Source organism: Poeciliopsis prolifica, unplaced genomic scaffold (genome assembly GCF_027474105.1).
Source record: "Poeciliopsis prolifica strain line A6 unplaced genomic scaffold, Auburn_PproV2 SCAFFOLD022, whole genome shotgun sequence".
Classification (NCBI taxonomy): domain Eukaryota; kingdom Metazoa; phylum Chordata; class Actinopteri; order Cyprinodontiformes; family Poeciliidae; genus Poeciliopsis; species Poeciliopsis prolifica.
Window position 1 is genome coordinate 3707168 of NW_026562397.1, and position 20396 is coordinate 3727563.

Below are 20396 nucleotides of genomic sequence, written 5' to 3' on the forward strand. Positions count from 1 at the left end.
GGGCAGTAATGAGTCTGACCTGGGATTAGTAGTTTAATAAATAAAAAAAAAAATACTTTTAATTGGCTAAAAATCTGCTCATTGGATAAAATGAACTTGCATGAACATTCAATAAGTCACTAATATTGAAAAGGCCATCTGTACAAAATGGTTCTCAATTACCTTCCCTGACCTTTGCCCCCACAAACTCTGATCCAACCTCCCCACACAAATTACATAACACTAGTAAAGTTTATATACTGATTCCCCCATCTACACATTATTTACTGTATATCTTTTAGAGGTGTTTTTTCCATATGTATTTTGTGAACTGCTGTTTGCACCAGAGACGCAAGGAAATTATCTATTTCAGTCGTTTGTCTTTTACATATAGCGGCTTTTACAATAAAGTTTATTAGTCAGATACCCAGAGGTTTATTTGCAGTAGTTAGTTTCCCTCAACATGTGCTTGACATCAAACACCAATATAAAGTTTTATAACACCCCAGGAACACAGTGTAGGCTGTTTAGCATTACTACAAGTAAAATAAAAAACAAATAAAATCTTCACTTATTGTCTAAGGTTTGAGTTTTGTGCATTTACTTCAACCAGTCAGTAAGAATCACTGAAATGTGCTTTCAGACACAATTTTCTATTTTACTTAAAGTAATTCATGCTTGATGATTTCAGCAGACCACAACAATTACCGCATTAGTTTACATTCATCCCAGTTCTGGAACTACCACTTCTCTTTAATGGAAAAAAGGCAAACATTTTAGATCAGCAAGATGCATCAAACAATAATCTCATCACTTTTTTATTGTGACCATGCATGGCAAAAAATTTAAGAAATCATTCAATGAGTGTGTTGAGTAAAATAAAAATATACAACAAATCAAATTTTTCATGAATATGTTTTCCCAAGTTACATAAGTTTGAGAAATCAAAAATGGCTCCAATTTGAAAATGAGCTTTTTTGTGGTCAGTTAGCCCAAACTGCAAATAAAAACAAACTCCATAAATATGTTTGAAAGTGTGTTTATTGAAAATGTTAAAAGAAAGATTATGCAAAGCAAAAACATTACAAACTATTCCCAGATTTTAACCCTCTCCCAACCTCCCCTTTTTTTTTTAATTCCCTCATACCGGACATCTACGACTCCATCCTTTGATCCAACTTCCTGGTCCTCTGTTTCGTTTTCTTCTATTATAAAGCCTTTGGGGTCTAAACCAAAAAGGGGCATAAAAAAAAGAAAGGTGCTCTGGGACTCCCATTATTTTTGTTCTGATAAATTTGAATCCTGGAAACTGCTCCCGTTCCCGAGCATCCATCCTTGCCTATCCCTTCCCTAATCGATCCACTCATCCAGCTCCAAGGATTGGGATCCATTGAGCCACTCCTCCAATCAAAACCTTGAAATACCAGGAAGAAAATCAGAGGCAGACCGTTAGAATGAAATGTCAAGAGTTTTGGGCCTATTTTTTTTCCACTGAACACTCAAAAAGACTAAAGAAAAAAAAAACTTGCAAAATTCCTGACGTCAAAGCATTTTTTTTAACCAACAAGGATGCTCAAAACTGGGATGCTTTTAATACAAAGCAGTTTTTGTCTTTTTTTTTTTTCTTTACATTTGACAGCAAGGATTACACTTACATCGCAACACTTGATTTAGGACTGCTTATTCTGTCAGAAACCAGAGTAGCATGTTACAGACTGTCTTAACAAAGTACAGTAACACATATCTTTGTTAAATAACATGCATAACATGGCAACCTGTCAAAATGTTCAGTTTATGGAATATGAAGCATACCATTGCCTCGACCTGATTGGTCCTAGATGTCCTATCCTCCTCCTAGATGTCCTATTTGTATCCTGACCATACAAATGAAATGTGCTCCACAATGGTTTTATTCCAAATCACTTTAATCCTTCTCCTCAGATGTCTAAAGGAAGACACAAGGGTAAAATACAGTTAAGTATCGGGCTTCCAAAAAAACCCAAAAAAAACAGCCCACCCCACATTTATCCAAAGAGAAGCTACTAAAATGTTTAAAAAACAAAAAAACCTTCAGATTAACACTTCCAAAAACATTGAGTGCGGCTCTCACAACTCAACATTTTTGAAGTTTCACCACAGCACAACTTGTAATGTTCAAAATCTGAGATAACATAAAGAAAGGGAGAGAAGGAGAAAACGAAAGGGGAAAAAAGCAGAGAGGGAGAGAGGAGAAAAGAGGGTACACGTACACACCAAGATCATCCACAAGGACACCAGGACAAGAAATGCAAAAAATAAAAATTGATAGCTGACATCTGGAGAAACTTAGAGGTAAAAAACAGGAGGGAATACATCAGAAGGTGGAGGAGGGAGGAGAGGAAAACAAAACGAAACAAAAAAAATAAACCATTGATGGCGGCAAAGGTTTAAGAGCGGGAACGAGAGCGGCTGTGACGGGGCGAGTAGCGGGGAGATCCTCGGCCACGGCCTCGGGAATTGCTGCGACTGCGGCTGGCGCTGCGACTGTGGCTCCGGCTTCTGCTGCCACGGCTGCGGGAGCGTGATCGTCCGTAACTCGGGCTGCGGGGACCGTCTAATTTCACACGAATGTAAGCAGTCTCTCCCTGGCGGACACAAGAGAACTTGACATTGAAAAGGCAACATTCCTGCCTCTGGCCGAAGTTACAGACGGGCTACGGTAAGGGCTGGGTGTCGGCGTGCGACTAAAGGAACACTTCGTTACGATACTCACCGCGACGCGGCAAAGAATCATCATTATCCATGACAGATCATCAAAACCCCGTACACATACCTCGTGGGAGCGGAATTTGGTGTTGTCCAGCTTTCGGACGGCATAGGTCATGTCCTCTTTGCGCACAAACTCTACAACTCCGGTTCCGTCCCTGTAAACGTCGGCGTAGCACACATCGCCCGCCTCGCGCATGTGGTCCTTCAGGTCCTGCCAGCTGCCACTCTGAGGAAGACCTGGACACAAGGACGACACGCAAGGGTTCAACTTTGACAAGGTACAGCAGTGAAGACTGGAATATTGTTATTGTGATAAAACAGTTTTCAGAGGTTAATGCACCTACACAAGGTGTCTGTTCAATAATCAAAAACTAATTTTTGGTTTTTGAAGATTGAATTTTTGGAAAATCTGGATTGTTTTTTCCCCCACCAATTCATTCAATAAAATACAGTCACAGTAGCAGGAAAATCCTGCAGTAAATTTGATAAAAAACATAAAAACAAAAACAATTACATCTGAACCTAATTTCAAGATTTTCTTCTGGTAAATTGTGTCTTTATTCTGCAGATATGACTTTTTTCTTGTCATTAAACAAAACTTCTTGTAGCCTGGCTCTAATACTCCGTCAACAAAAATAAAAGTGTTTTCTTTTAATATTTTGATTTTTTTTTTTTTTTTTTTTTTTTAGAAAAGTAAAGCATTTTTTAAAAATTAAAATCAGAAACTGGATCTGGTAAGAAGAAGAAAATAGATCATACTTTGTTCATATTTCACGGGTAACGACAAAGCTATGATGACGGGTGTCGGGATAGACGTGATGCTCGTCTCTGTTCAGGTACTTTTAAAGCTAAAATTTTTATTTCACTGTCAGTATCAGAGCTACACAATATCAGACAAACGTGAATAGCAAACACACATGAAACAATGTGATTTGAAGAAAAAAATACTGAATACTACAGAGTAGGGCTGAAACGATTCCTCGACTGATTCAAGTACCTTGATTATTAAAATTTGAGGAAAATTTACCTGCCTCGAAGATTTGTTAATTTGGGTTTTATTATTTAGCGCAAATAATGTTCCAGCCGGGACATTATTTGCTTTGTGTGTAGCTCTCACTTCCGCCTCTGACTTGTTGGCGAAAGTCAAGTGTGAGCGGCATAAAGTCCAATCTTCAAGTTCGGCCCGTGGGGATTTTATTGATTGATTATATTGCCCGGGTTTTTGTCATTTTGTGAGGACCAATAAGCATCCTTAAAATGACTAGCGCGATGCCTGGAGTACGGCAGCCTTTCTCCTCCAGGAGCTGTTGGTTCAAAGCGAACGGCGGGAAGAGAGCTGCAGGAGTATTTATACGGGTGAGCGGATAGACTGAACACAGCGGGCAGATGAGTAGTTGATGGTTACAGTGTAAGTTTAAAAGCTGGAAATAGACATTTTTTTAATCAGCGTATTTGTGAGCCTGCCTCTTTATCATTAAATTGAATATAATTTCAGATTTTTTTATAACTTTTCTTCTGGTTAACTTAGAAAGTGAGCTGCTATTGTTACGAGTTAATTTTCTAAACTGAGCATCCCTAAATGTTAGGGACGCTCAAATATGAAAGATTGGACTGATGTTGATATCTGATAGTAACATTGGTGTTATGCCAGATTTGCCAATATTTTATACTTTTTTTTTTTTTTTTTTTTACATTGAGCAGTCCAGGCTGCTCAATGTGATACTGCACATGCTGATGTAGTGAGAATGATTAAGCTGCAGTTAATTATGTAGCCCTTGCTTATTTTGAGCCTCATACTTAAAGGCCAGTCCGTCACAGAGACAGGATCAACCATACACATTCAGACCTAACAAAAATCTGGAGAGAAAACGTTCATGGACAGTGGCAGAAAGTTGGAAAAAGCCCACACATGCACATTGTTTGGTATCGGGTCCAGCTTACATTTGTGATAATAGAAAATACAATATCTCCTGAAAACAATGTTCAAATTCTTGTGACTTACTTTGGGTAAGGTATTGGGTTGAGATTACATGGTAATATTTCACTGTTTGTTTAATAACTCATTCAACTCATGGGCAGGGCAGCTGTTTCAGAACATAAAGCTGGTCTGAAATGTACATCTGGGCCGGTTAGCAGGTCAGGATTTATTTGACCATCAATTATTTTACTGTATATATGTAATAATTATGAAATTAGGTTCTATTTAACACACAAAGCAAAAAGTGTTTTTAAAAGCTTAATTTAAAACTTTTACCTCTGCATACAGTTAAGTCCTGCTTCATCTGACTATAACACCATGAAATCAATGTTATTTAATGTTATTTATTGCTTAGCAGCACGTTTGCCATTTAATACTAGCTGCAAGACAAGTAAGAAACATTGTATTTCTCTTAATTTTACACTTTCAAGTATTGAGGAACAATTTTTAGAAATGAGGATGTCCAATACCATGTGCAGCATTGATTTACATGAAAAAAAACTTTCAGAAATTACACTTGCTGTGTTGTACTTGCTAGTTTTCTGATGGGTTTTTTTTTATGTGGGACACCCATATTGGATTTTGAACTTCAGCACTTTTGTAAATAGTATCCCAACTAAAGATCACTTCATTCAAGTTGTATTTTTCACAGGAAAGTCTTAATCTACAGAATGCCAGAATGGTACTTTATTCAACCACAGAGCATGAGTCTATTAACGCGGTGTTTCACCGAGTAGAGAGACAATAAGCAACACTTTACCTGACACAACGACCCGGTACTCTGAGCGCCTGGATGGAGGTCCATATCTGCCCCTCGGTGCTCCACCGATGCCCCCGTACCCGCCTCTGGAGCCTCTGCCGCTCCGTGGGAACTCCACCCGCAGCCTGTAGCCGTCGTAGTCGTACCCATCACGTCCGTAGACCGCATCGTCGGCGTCCCTGTAATTAGAAAACCGGAACAGATCATGAAACCCATTGAGAGCGCTGATGCCGAGAGCATTGCATGGTAAATACCTGGACGGGTCGTCGCCATGTCAATGTCTCTTAATCCACGTTGGAGACCCGCAAATCACACAATGACATTCAATGCAAGAAGCTGACACGAGGCTGCGCAGAAATTACACTGCCGCCAAAATGGCGCAATTAAATATATGGATGTGCTTCGGGAGAGGCTGTAGATGTGTGAAAAAGTGTTACGATTTCAACATTTATATGCAGTATGTGGCGCGACAGGACAGCCGTGTGTGTGCACTTTGTGATTTCAGGAACAAGTGAAAACACATGAACAATGCACGTCCAGGAAATAGCCGGATCCCCGAGCAACGCGTTGACAACACAATGGCATCGGTTACGGCTCGGTCGGCTAGCCGCTGCTAGCGCCTCACCTCGGGTCTTCGAACTCGATAAAGGCGAACGGCGGACCTCCTCTGCGGTTCTTTAGGTCGATATCTCGGATCGTCCCGTACTTGTAGAACACGTCCTCCACATCTTTGGTGCGAATATCCGGCGGGAGATTCCCCACGTAAATTCGGCAGTCATTGTTCCCAGCGGGGCCTCGCACAACACCCGACATGGCTGCTGCTAACTTGGGAAAAAAAAAAAGAGACGAAAGACGGCGGGTTGTTTGCGAGCTTCAAAACTATGGCGTCCAAAATCACCTAGAAAACCAAGTGACTCTAAAATCAAGGATATGGAAATAGAAACTAATCAGAAAAATGTGTAGAAAAACCTAATATAGCGACTAATGTCTCTTGAACAGACACATTTCTTAAAAAGTGAAGATCACTTCTCAGTTCTTCTTTGGTGATACGCCCATTAAAACACACTTCTGCCAGACCTGACACATCCGCCATAGAAACTAGTCCAATGAAAACAAATGCTACAAAGTCACCGGTCTGATGGATTTAAATGTAAGTGAATGTAATAATAATAATAATAATAATAATAATAATATAATTAATTATAACTAATCATTAATTCGTCACAATTTGTGGTCAATGCATAAAAAAGGCATTGATCTAATTTATGAAATATAAACTCTTGGATGATCCTTCCACAGCACTTTCCACAAGCATTCCTAATCTTTGAATTTTTTCACAAGTTTTCATACCATTACCGCAAACTGTGATGTATTGTATTTCCCAATTTTTATGTGACGTATGATGAAAGATTTTCCAAAACTTAAAAATACTGTAACCATAGAAACAATGTGGGCATTTTGACATTCAATTTAATTTAAAAATACTTTCCTTCTCCGAAGGGGAATCTAAATGTCACCGTAACCCATAGACTTGAATGATATGGGTTTAGAAAAACTGTCAAATACTGTTGCTGACCTATAAAGGTGTGCATTTATAGGTCAGCAGAATTTGTTTGTAGACAGACAGTAAGGCTGCAATTGCATTGATGGAGTCAACCAAGGAAACCACAAACTGTTTAGACTTTTCTTTATTGTTTCAGGCAAAAACAAATTAAAGCTACTAAATGTTATCCAACAATTAAGACAAAATGATCAAATATTGAAAAACAATATTAATTCAACAAGTCTTACCAACAGACATGGTTCAATATATGAAGCTAGTTAGGTAGTTCTTTGACCACCACATCATTACTGACCTTACTCTTATGTTAAACACGTTTCAAAATTTTTTACATCCTTAATTTAACACAACTTGTTTTACAACATTTGATTTCTATAGTAATCATAGTGACCCATCTCAGAAGACAACAAAAGGTGAAGCTGAAAGGGATCAGACAGGATTGTCCTTTCTGCCTTGTTTGTTCAGTAGATAGTAAATTCAAGCTTTTCTTTTGGTGTGATTTTATTTATTTCAGATGTTTCAAAAACATATCTCAACTTTTACAGGCAAGCTGCAGAGAAAAGCTGAAAACCTTTGATGTTTTCTCTCTTTAGTGTATCCAGATAATTTAGTACCAATTTATTATCTTACAAAAATGCATAATGTCATGTTTTAATATCCAACCACTACTTTCTCTTCAAATTAAATTCAAATATGACAACCGCAGATGACTGGTCTGTTTAGCAGTAGATAACATATCAAGTTGAAGCTTGTATAACTTCATGTTTTCTGAGCTTTTAGAGTTGCATTCAACATATTTCTACACTCAATAAACTCTGATTATACAAACTTCAGAAGATGCTGTAAGGCAGTTTTACTTTTAACAAATGTTGTTTTTCTATATTTTTACATATAGGTTAAAGATATCATGAATGTTTAACTGTGTTTGAAAGATTCTCTATTAATGCTACAATAATCCGCTTCACATCTGACAAGTATGTTCGTGCTGTGGTTCCACTGCTCAACACAAGAGGGCGATCACGCCCAACCATTCAGTTATGCAAACAGGCAGCGAGAAAGATTGTCACAAACAGAAAACCCAATCCGTTCCAGCAGGATTTTAGCCAGGATGTTTCACGGTTTAATCGGAATTAAAATCTATTTTGTAGAAATTTCATTTTAGTGTTTAGTCAAACCAGCTTATTAAAACGGCATTATTTGTAAATATACTAAAATTAGTTTTTCAAAATGTGAAATGAGAAACTTTATGATCAAACTAAGTCTATACAATGAATAAGTATTAGTATATACCTGAATATATGTATATATATAGTATACTGTAGTTTAGTTTTAAATTAATAATTGCATAAATACCAGTGACAGTGACCTTGTGATGTAATGTGGACGATATTAAATAGGATGAAGTGTTGCTTGGATTCCTATTCTGAATATCTCACTAACTAGAAGTATATGTAGGTCCATTTCTTTGATAATTATTAGCTGTTTGCTATGTCAGAATAAATGCCCCATAATCACATCACATTAATTTGGGAAAGTGCTGTTAGCCTGCTGTCATCACTCTGTTGCATTGTTATTTTTTTTTCGATTTTATTGCCGATAAAATGGGGACGCAGCTATTTGAACATTTGGGCCGATATTACAACCAATATTTACCAATGTTTTATATGTATATATATATATATATATATATATATATATATATATATATATATATATATATATATATATATATATATATTTTTTTTTTTTTTTACAGTTTATGACACTGTTAAATTATCTCACCACTTTAATTGCTTCTCTCCTTAAATTAGACATCCCAAAATCCTGCAGGAGGGACAGAGTGTTTTGTTTGCTCAGTGCACCAAACAGGTTAGGACCAGCCTGTTCACAAATGTGATTTGAGAGCTACTAAAACATTTAAAATACTAAATATTTAAGGACTCATTCCGATACTTATCTTGTTTAATACATGCTTATTACACCGATTTATTCTTTCACAACAAAGACATGCCATTCCATAAACAAAACAATAAGCGTTTTTATTGCATTTGATGTTTGATGTTTATTGTACAGAGAATACATGACGCATTCGGAGGTCAGCAGGGAGCACAGGGGCTCGTTAGCTCAAAGCTAATGCGAGGCGTTACTGTTTTTACCTCTGAACAACCAGTGCTAAACGCTAAGCTAAGCACATTCATTTCACTCAGAGAAGCAATAGAGATTTTCAGACAAGGGGATGAAGAGCATCATCTACTTGATCACATAATTAGCAACTGACACTACTTGATGTAAACTGTAGTCTGTGCTATCAAGTCAATGTTCTCATAGACTTACAGAACTGCGTGAGCACTGCATTACATCACACACACATTATGGAGAGGAAGTAGACATTTCCTTCAGACATGAGAAGTCCTGATTACATTCCTGATTGTCTTCATTAAACATCCCAATAAAACACTGCCAGCTGTTTTCATTCAATATATTCACAGGTCTCCAATTTTCGTCTGGTCTAAGTGTCTACTGTATTATTCACCGGGGATATAGCATAAGAAATTAAGCATAATGCTTAATAATTATGTCTTTGTTCAGTAAGCATGGCAGGAGCCGAAGATGCGATGGCCGGCCTCGGCGTAGTTATCACCGCCGCTGTATTTCCCCTGACATGCCAGACTGTTCACCTGAGAGGAACAAAATAAATACAGCAAAACAGGCAGCAACTAAAACCTATTTTTACGTGCTACTAAACATGTCAGAAAAAAGTACCTCCGCTCGCTTAATGAACTGCTCCGTGGCGGTTTTTTCGTTCTCCTTGTGGCCTCTCCAGGCTCTGAGGGCCGACGCCTGCAGGGCCCGGCCGAACGAGAATGTCAGGACCCAGGGCTTGGCCAGGGGGCAGTTGTTGATGGCGTTCAAGTGGACGGAGGCCTCTTCTTCACTCTGACCTCCAGAAAGGAAGCAAATCCCTGCAGAGAGTAAACCATCAGCGTTTAGCATCTTTCTGTTAGGTAAATACAGTTCTTCACATAAAACCAGAGGTAGAATTGAGTGTTTTCAAAAGTGTGTGAGTGTTGCTGATCGGCAGTGGGTGCAGTGTCACTGACCCGGTACGGCCGGAGGAACGGTGCGGCGCATGGCGGTGACGGATGCCATTGCCACCTCCTCTGGGCTGTACTTGGTGGGGCAGCTGTGTCCAGGAGTGACCATGTTGGGTTTGAGCAGAGTGCCTTCCAGATAGACATGGTGGTCTGACATGGCCTTGTACACTGCAGCCAGGACCTGCAGCACAAATGGTTTGAACTGAATGCATTTATTTTTTTGCTAAAGTATTATATAATCCCATATTTTCCTGTGATGTTCTTTGCAAGTAAATTCTTTTCCCCTACATTCCTGAGGCTCTTTTAACGCTCCAGTGGTCTGAGGATAGAAGCTTTTTACCCTGTGTGTGGTCTGTCGGGTCGCACTGAGCACTGTGGCATGCACTTTATGAGGGGTTTTTTTGTGTGGTTTCGGGAACTGATGGTCTGACACCCAGCCTCTTTCCACTGTCAGACTGTGACTAAGACCGCAGGAGGGTTTTAAGACCAACTTGCCCTTTTTTTAAGTTAATTTCAGACCTTATATTAAAAAAATACATTTAAGTCTTTTTAAGTGTGTCCGGACAGCCTGATATTAAAAATACAAAAACCTTACCTTCTCTGTGACGTACTGGCAGCGTTTCAGGTCATGGTCACCATCAGGTAAAATCTCTGGCTCAATGACAGGCACAATGCCATTCTACCCAAAACATCAAAGATTCTTAATTAATCTACACAGGTGTATCAGTCCACAAATAACGTGCAGACTACTGAGCCCTCTAACCTGCTGGCAGATGCTCGAGCAGCGCGCGAGAACATTTGCATTTTCTGTGATTGCCAGTTTCGATGGATTGGAGTCGCTGATTTTGAGTACGCAACGCCACTTTGCAAACACCGCTCCATCCTTTTTGTACTGCGCACAGCGCTCTGCCAAACCATCCAGACCTGCAGAGAAAGGTTTAAAGCTGAGCTGCAAATCCTAAAATAAAAAGTAGAGCTGATCCATAAATATGAGCTGGTCAGACCTTGCGTGGTGGTTTCCCCGCATGTTCCCGGCAGAGGAACGACGCCTTTGTCAACCTATCAAGAGAAGAAAGTTTGGATTAGTTCTGACCTGCATCACGCTGCGCGTTCACTGGAGAGCGGACGCACCTTGACCCCAACCAGGATCCCCCTGTCCCTGATCATTTTCACGAAGGAAACGCCATTATCAGAGTGCTGGTACAGGGTCTCATGGAAGAAGATGACTCCTCCAATGCAGCTGTTGATGCGATCATCCGCACTGAAGAGGATTTGACGGAACTGCCTGCGGTTTTCCTCCGTGTTTTCCACCCCGACCTGGGCCAGCCGCTTGGCCATGCTGCCTGCAGAGAAAACACGCTGCCTGCAGATCCTGATTTATCCATCAGGATCTCTTTGGAGTTCAGACAATGTGGTTTTAACCAGGAATCAGAGGTAAGAGGGAAGCCAGAGTGCTACAGACCCACAGACTCATCTGCAGCCAGGATGCCCTTCCCTGGAGAAACTATGCGTAGAGCCGTCTCATGGAGCTCCCTCTTCTGGGCCTCGGAGAGAGTTGGGAACTGGTGCGTCATCGTGGGACTGGTGGAAGAGTTGATCTTCCGGTGATCCGGTTGCTGCCGGCAGGAGAAGGGTAGCCGCTATGGCATTGACAAAGCACAGTCAGTTGTATATTTACAAGAAGGGGAAAAAAATGTTCTTAGCTGGAGTCTTTTTTATGTAGAAATGTAATTCTATCCAGTGGCGCAAAAAGTGGGCGCCAAAACGATGGAGAATATTTTTTTCCTTTTTTCAGCATTGAGCAGGTGTTTGTGAATGTGTAGATAAATTAGAGAGGCGGGGAGATGTGTCTTCATACACATCAGACAATAAATATTTGCGCTCCTGATTCTATCTAATGTTTTATGTTTTTCACTGCAAAAAACTAAAAAATATTTATTGGAACATTTACATGTACGTTCATTAATTTTATGCATCTTTTCCATCCAATGTAAAATATGAATGGTAACTAAGTCTAAAATAAAAATAATAAAAATATCAAGGAAAATGAAACTACAAAAATATTTTAGCACATTTGAAATAAGACAAAACTGATTTGACTTACATGTAACTTTTCAGCAAGACGTAAGAGCTTGTTTTTAGTCAATAATTCTAAAATACGTCTCAAATAAAAATGAAGGAAAATTAAACTATAGAACTTTTTTTTTTTCGTATTTGTGTTTCAAAGTAAAAAACAAAACAAATACTTTTGTGTCGTTTCATTTTCTTTTATTTTTACTTTAAACTTAGTGACCGTTCATATTTTAAACTTGACGGAAAAAGACGCATAAAATGAATGACCGTTCGTGTAAATGTTCAAATAAAGATTTCCGAAGCTAATAAAAGCTGGAATGAAGGTTTAAGAAATGTTCTCCGTGCACAATAAAGAAAAAAACAGTTTAGGTAAAAGCTATTGCAAAAACAGTGAGCCAAATATCATGCTGTCAAAAGGAAGGAGAGATAAACCATCTTACCTCCACTGATGAGGTGATGAGCAATGATACTGTCTCTCTGTCAGCTCTGGTTTGTATCCAACTCAAAGTGTGTCACACCTTACAAGAATACACCCCTGGGCGGAGCTTACACTCCCACCTCTGCCCTACATAAGTTAGAAATTTTGATGAGTCATTGTGCAATTTTCCAACATTTTCAGATCCACTTCCGACTTCAATTTACACAAGTGAAATGATTCCTACATTTCTTACAGAAAATAGCAGAAGCACAGCTAAATCTGAAGCTCACAAGCAGGTTTTAATGAGAGGAATCCTTCTTTTTCTCCCTAAATGCCAGTTCCTATCACTGTGTCGACAGCCGCCATTACCACTCTGGCAACATCTCAAAACCTACATCATATATCCATAATCTCTGCCCCTGTTGCAGCTTTATTTAACCTCTCCCCTGAGGGGTTTTATCTTTATCTTAATTAGTTAAAAAAAAGTGCAGAGAGGAAAGTTTCTGGTCTCTTGATAATTTGTTACTTACACCCTTAGAATCTCAGGGCTATACATCCTCTCACTTTGATTATGAGGCGATCATAAGTACACAGAAATAGTAATGGTTAATTCCAGGTTTTGGTCACTCCTGTGTTAATGAGGCTTTAAATGTCAATTTGTTTTCAATTTGAAGGGTTGATTTCCTACGCAGAGTTTTGACTTTAGCCACAAAGATGTGGAAAAAAGGCCCAAATTTTTGCCTGCCCTTTTCTCATTTTTACAACCGCATATTTTACAACATATGATGAAGCTGGATTGTGATGTTTTATTGTTTTCTGTATAACTTAGATAATTTTAGAGTGTATTCATGCCAGGAAAGTCTTTTGGTCCACTTGTTTAGGCCGGACCAAAAGCAGTCTTTATTTTTCTTGTTTGAAACGGTTTCACATTGTGCTTTTTTGTAATTTGTTTAAAAAAAAATAAAAATGTTGAGATGGAATATTAATTTTGGCAGCAATTAGACCAGATCTTTGCCTGTCCCGATGCACAAAACGCTGGCAGCAGCACAGCTATCAGGAAACAGTACAGTCACAACGTGCAGCCAGTAGCATCACAGAAAGGCTCATTTTACCACAGAGCGCAGCAGTGGTGGCTTATGAAGTCCAAAAAGACTTACATTTCCTGTAGTTTGTTCAGATTGAGACCGGTCGGTATTCACACCAGAAGCGAACTGCACCAGAGTTCATTTGGGAGTGGACCTAGACATCCTCAAAAGTGGATCTCGGTCCGATTGTTTGATAAATAGGAGAGTTAGCTTGAGTTGATTCACACCTGCACAAAAGGTCAGGATCAACATGGGAGAAGGATCATGTGAAGTCCAGGGTACATGTCTCTGTCATTCGTCTTGGATCATTATTCTACAGGAATGGTCTATTTTTAGTCCATTAGTAATGTTTTTCTAAAAGTGTTCTGGTATTTCAGTCATGATGCCAAACGCCAACAAGATTCTCTGTGGGAGAAACAGGCCCACAGGGTGACTGGGATGCACCGATCCACGTTTTTCACTTCCGATATCTAAGGTTTAGCATTAGCCGATACTGATCTAATACTGAAAAACTGACTTCAAACTTTTATTTTTTAAACACAAACATAAATGTACTAAATTACACATTTATTTACTAACTCTGTCCCAGAGTTAGAACACCAGAATACATCAATAGCTTCACAATCTTGGTCAAACATGTGAAAACAGCAAAACTTTAATTTGTTCAGTCAGAGCAGTTAGGATTAAAACAGCCAATGTGAAACAAATGATAAACTGAAACAATAGGCCGACTATCTTGGTTATGGAAAAATAAACGGCAACATACTATCCTTGAAATGGTTCAGAAAGAGCAATTAGAAATTCTAAATATAATATAGAATAAATAATAAAGCCTGATGTCACTCAGAGCACACAGCATAGAATTAGACTGAATAGATGTTCCGTTATGGATCAGGCACGTTGTCACCCATATCACATCTAGAATTCTTTTTCAATATCAGGGGCGATACAGATATTGATATCAGATTGGTATGTTTCTCTTGTACATAAACTTCAGTCTTATGTCTTTCACCTAACCAAATTTTAGATGCAATTCTAGCATACTGTAGCACACATTTAAATGTATAATCATAAGATCTAACATATTTTTTCTGGGCGTTTTTCCTCAGCCTAATAGTCAGGGGTTAACTGAATTCATCCCCTGCTCTGTCATAGTTATACTCCAGGGAAACAGAAAGTCAGAGGTTACTAATTAGACGCTCATGGAAAGTTAAACTTGAAAAGTATGCTGCTATAGGAAGATAATTACGGGTAAAAACAATTGTGTAATCATTGATTTTGCTTAAATGTTGTTCATTCAAACATCCTCCACCCCCAGTCCCTCAGCCTGATCTGTTTACTTCCACTCCATGGTTAATAAAACTGCTTCTGTTAGGCGCTCAGTTATGTAATGGCGCTATTTACCAACCCTCAGGTGAGTCGACTCATCCGTCTTTTCCTGGGGACTCCTCACTCCTCTCTCCTCTATTTTGGGTCAGTGTGTCGGTGAAGGCAGATGTGGGTCACTGGACTGCGTCCCACCCGCACAGCCACAACACAGACTTGGTGGACCTGTCTAAGACAAAGGCCTGAGAGGGAATTCAGTGTCAGGGAGGAGCCGTCGCTCTCCTATGCAGCAGACAAGGTTCTGAAATAGACCCACGGCTCTGTGAAGTTCAGCAATTATACTCGGTTATTTCCCGTAGGAACCTTAGGAGTTATTTTTTGCCCCGTGTTAACTAATTAAAGACGTTTAATGATGAGACTTTATCTGGTGCTTCATTTTCCATCCTATTATGGATGTCCTAAATGGGTTTAGGAGGGATCCTTTAAGTAGGTCGTGTGGAGGCTGAAAGTTGGCCACCAAACATCAAGTGAACCCACGTTTACCGAAGGCTGTGGGGAGAATATTCTAACTTTTTCAAAGCCAAACGTTTTGTTACATCTAAAGCATTTCAAGAAATGAAAAAAAAATACCCATAACACCTACTGTCAAAGATGGTGGTGATAGTATGATGGTATTAGAATACTTCAGTCCTTCAGAACTTGGATAGAACCAGAACCTTAAATTCTGCTTTATGGCAGAACATCCAGCTATCATTCTGACACCTTCATTTCAAACATAGTGAGGTTATGAAGTGATGGCAATGATTTGAAACCAACCAGCAACTACACCTCATAATAGCACAATAAATACTAGAGAATTCCTGAATAAATTTAACCAGGGCCTGCCAAAGCGTGAATGTCGGTTTGGACCCAGTGTTCTGATGCTAAACATTAGCATCAATGCTAAACTTAGCTAAATTGTAGTCAATAGCCTGTAGAGAGTCACAAGCATATTGACTGACATGAACCATTCAGTATGTTAAAATTAGTGTATAAGCTCAAATTAGCCAAAATGCTAATGTAAGCCTAAATGCTGTCAGTCGCATGTGGGGAATCACTAGCATGCTGTGCCAGCTATATTTTCGATGAACCACTAGAGGGTGTTGTAGAGTAATTTAATAATTCATTTTGAGTGCCATCTGCATTTCTTTTTCTAATTTCTTATTTCAGAAATAAAAAAACAATAAAAACAGGTGTTCGATTAAAACAGAGTAGAAAATAATTGGTATTAAATTCATTTTAAATATTTCTTTAAAAACCACAATACAAATAGTTTTTTGTAAATTGTACACAGTCTGTCCAACGCTCCACTGTGCAACTCATAGACCAGCAGAGGAGCAAATAAAAAAGGAGATTTTTAAAAAATAAGCATTTGTGGTGATATTAAAGTTTTCATGTGGATGAAGGGATAAAAGGCATACAAATTGATATATATGGGAATAAGAACATTTGTAAGTTGAAGTCTAAAGAAGCGGCTACATGTTTTACAGTCATCTGAAGTCATCTCGGTGGTTTCCTGGCAGCCAACAATTGCCTCTGATAAGCTAAAGTACCTCTCTTATGGAAGTTGATATATATATATATATATATATATATATATATATATATATATATATATATATATATATATATATAGATATATCGTGTATATATATATATATATATATATATATATATATATATATATATATATATATATATATATATATATATATATATATATATATATATATATATACACCAACTCCTTCAAACACCAACTCCTCGTAGACCGCACAGTTGCCCGAGACTGCAAAACCCGACACACCAACCTGTGCATGGCTTGGATCGATTACAAGAAAGCCTATGACTCAATGCCGCATACTTGGATCATTGAATGCCTAGAGATGTATAACATCAACAGGATTCTGAGAGCCTTCATTGCAAACTCGATGAAGCTGTGGAAAACCACCCTTGAAGCCAACTGCAAACCACTTGCACAAGTGTCCATCAAATGTGGCATATACCAAGGAGATGCTCTGTCCCCGCTACTGTTCTGCATAGGCCTGAACCCCCTCAGCCAAGTTATCAACAAGACTGGCTACGGATACCGACTCAAAAATGGGGCCAACATCAGTCACCTCCTCTACATGGATGACATCAAGCTGTATGCCAAGAGTGAGCGAGACATCGACTCACTGATCCACACCACCAGGATCTACAGCACTGACATTGGGATGTCATTCGGACTAGAGAAGTGTGGTCGGCTGATCACAAAGAGGGGGAAGGTCATCCACACAGAAGGAGTCTCACTCCCACAAGGAACAATAGCAGACATAGAGGACAGTTACAAGTACCTAGGTATACCACAAGCAAATGGCAACCTCGATGAGGCCACAAGGAAAGGAGCCACAGCTAAATACCTTCAACGAATAAGGCAAGTCCTGAGAAGCCAGATCAATGGCAAGAACAAAATCCGTGCGATAAACAGCTATGCCCTGCCAGTAATCAGATACCCTGCTGGAATAATTAGCTGGCCAAAGGAGGAGATAAAAGCCACAGATATTAAGACTAGAAAGCTACTAACCATGCATGGAGGGTTCCATCCCAAATCCAGCACCCTGAGACTGTACACGAGCCGCAAGGAAGGAGGCAGAGGACTAGTGAGTGTGAGAACCACTGTCCAGGACGAAACAACTAAGATCCATAAATACATCAGGGACAAAGCCTCAACAGACAATGTGCTCAGTGAATGTCTCAGACAACAGGGAACGGAGGTTGAGGTGCCAGAGATACCATCATGGGAGGACAAGCCCCTACATGGGATGTACCACCAGCAAATAACCCAAGTGGCTGATATCAGTAAATCCTACCAATGGCTGGAAAAAGCTGGACTCAAGGACAGCACAGAGGCCCTCATCCTGGCCGCCCAGGAACAGGCCCTAAACACCAGAGCAATAGAGGCCCAGATCTACCACACCAGACAAGACCCAAGGTGTAGGTTGTGCAAGGAGGCCCCTGAGACAGTCCAGCACATCACAGCAGGGTGCAAGATACTGGTAGGGAAAGCGTACATGGAACGACATAACCAAGTGGCAGGCATAGTGTACAGAAACATCTGTGCAGAATATGGACTGGAAACCCCGAGATCAAAGTGGGAAACACTCCCAAAGGTGGTGGAGAACGCCAGAGCTAAGATCCTGTGGGACTTCCAGATCCAGACAGACAAAATGGTAATGGCAAACCAACCAGACATTGTCGATCTGGATAAACAACAGAGGAAAGCCGTTGTGGTAGATGTAGCAATACCAAGTGATTGCAACATCAGGAAAAAGGAGCACGAGAAACTGGAGAAATACCAGGGCCTCAGGGAGGAACTGGAGAGGGCCTGGAAGGTGAAGACCACAGTGGTGCCTGTGGTCATCGGGGCCCTCGGGGCAGTAACCCCCAAACTGGAGCAGTGGCTACAACAGATCCCAGGAACAACATCAGACACCTCAGTCCAGAAATGTGCAGTCCTTGGCACAGCCAAGATACTGCAGGACCCTCAAGCTCCCAGGCCTCTGGTAGAGGACCCGAGCTCAGAGGATAAGAACCACCCGCGGTGGGTGAGAAGGGAATAATAATATATATAATAATAATATATATATATATATATATATATATATATATATATATATATATATACACACACACACACACCCAAGGCATATACCCAAGGCTTTGCAGCAAGGAGTCGAACCTGGTCCTGGTCAAACTGGCCCTTCAGTAACCAGTGCACGTCTCCAGCGCTGCAGTATTCCAACACTGCAGGGGGATAACACAGATTAGCACAGACACTTATTAGGTCTCCGCTGATGAGTTCAATCAGGTCAGCACAGGCGACTGAATTAATATGTGAAATTAGAAAATTGCAAGGGAAACCATAGAAAATGAGATCCCCCCCCACCTGATGTTGGCGAGGAAGGGAAAGGCCAAAAACAGTCATGAACCTGACATGAATGTTTTCCACATTTGGTCACGTTCAACTTTTTTTTTCTTGTTGTCGTTTTCTGTCAAATGTCTACTAACTATCACTGGATCTGGATCTCAGAGTACTTCCTTAAAACGGAGAGCTGGGATTTGTATGAAGTAGGAATCTTTACAGCTTTGACTCACTGATGAAGAGGTGGTTCTGTGTCTGCCAGCAGACCTGCACACGGTGAATAAACGGATGTCTGAGCTGCCTCTGCAAAGCAGAGACAAATGAGACTGAACAGCTAAACATGGAAGTAGTATTTGAACTGGCTTTGTTTTGTGCACTTAAATGCACAAAACATGCATTAAATGCAAAAACAATACGTCCCTCCTTTAAACCTGAAAAAGCCTCTGAGCTATAATAGTTGAGGTTAGCATCGTTTTTGAGAGCCATTTTCTGAAAAATGGAGAAAAACCACCTGAATTATATCTTCTTCTTTCGTTTGCTCCAGCACTCCATGTTTTAAGATCTCTGCCTTCGGTAGAACCTATGTGACAACACATATCTATTATTAAAAGCAGTACAAGTTGAGAAATTTCTTATTCTTTTTTTTTAAGGTTGTATTTTAAAGTTTTTTTTTTGTGATGCCTAATTTTATTATTATCGTCCTAATGGATTTTGTAATTTCATATCCTTTTCTTTCTCTTTCCTCTTTTAGAGTAACATGTCAATCAACCTTAGCAGGCCAAACCTCCTGATGAACAACCCTGACTTTCAGGACGGGTCCAAGAGAGCCTTTAGCGATGACATCGAGGGCCTGGAAGCAGAAAAAAAATGAGGTCACTTTCCCACACCAGCTAGTTGGGTTTCCATACCAAATCCCCACCTGACAGCAGTCCTCTGATGGAGATTTACGTTGTGGAAACTCTGGCAGGAAGAGCAAAATGAGGCCTGGAGGAGGTTTCTCTTTCTCAGACACTCCTTCCCTGTCACCTAGAGGAAGCGGCTCCAGGTCCACTCCCACAGGCTGAGAAAACACAGCAAAGCATCCGAGTCTGCGAGCGACTCGGATGACAGGAAGCCATGACTGAAGCGACGTGGAGCTGGTGGATCCTCTCTCTGATGAAAACCAAAAATCAAGTCGCTTTCGTCCGTGGTGGAACATCACAAACAGGATTCCTGATTTGCCACGTCATAACGACAGGCGTGTCTAGTTCAAATTTCTGAGATTATTTATTCAACTAGTAATTTGAACAAAATCATCCATTTGGGCTGAGATCATGTTTGTCTGTTGTGGCTTTTAATGATTTATTGAAGTCTTTCTCGACACCGTTTGGTCATTCTGGCCTGCTCTTAACATTTGATGGTTGTCAATATTGTTTGGAATTTTCATGCCT

At 39.8% G+C, this 20396-nt stretch overlaps 3 protein-coding genes across 3 annotated transcripts; all 3 read right to left on the bottom strand.

The window, feature by feature from the left end:
- Positions 1-1002: 1002 nt before the first annotated feature.
- Positions 1003-6517, bottom strand: srsf1a (serine and arginine rich splicing factor 1a). Its single transcript, XM_055045464.1, is given in 6 exon segments — positions 1003-1924; positions 2387-2528; positions 2530-2603; positions 2792-2964; positions 5466-5644; positions 6091-6517. Coding segments are annotated over 6 exon segments (777 nt in total). The 5' UTR covers positions 6279-6517; the 3' UTR covers positions 1003-1903.
- A 2502-nt stretch (positions 6518-9019) lies between these two features.
- aldoca (aldolase C, fructose-bisphosphate, a) lies at positions 9020-12682 on the bottom strand. The gene is made up of 9 exons (XM_055045688.1): positions 12635-12682; positions 11584-11761; positions 11253-11464; positions 11126-11180; positions 10885-11045; positions 10717-10800; positions 10128-10302; positions 9790-9989; positions 9020-9704 (listed from the first exon to the last, which is right to left on the bottom strand). The coding sequence occupies exons 2-9, from the start codon at positions 11693-11695 to the stop codon at positions 9612-9614; spliced, it is 1092 nt and encodes a 363-aa protein (XP_054901663.1). The 5' UTR covers positions 11696-11761; positions 12635-12682; the 3' UTR covers positions 9020-9611.
- A 2517-nt stretch (positions 12683-15199) lies between these two features.
- rskra (ribosomal protein S6 kinase related a) lies at positions 15200-20195 on the bottom strand. The gene is given in 8 exon segments (XM_055045299.1): positions 15200-15265; positions 18757-18848; positions 19200-19269; positions 19478-19546; positions 19736-19816; positions 19886-20067; positions 20070-20118; positions 20172-20195. Coding segments are annotated over 8 exon segments (633 nt in total).
- Between the last annotated feature and the right edge of the window lie 201 nt (positions 20196-20396).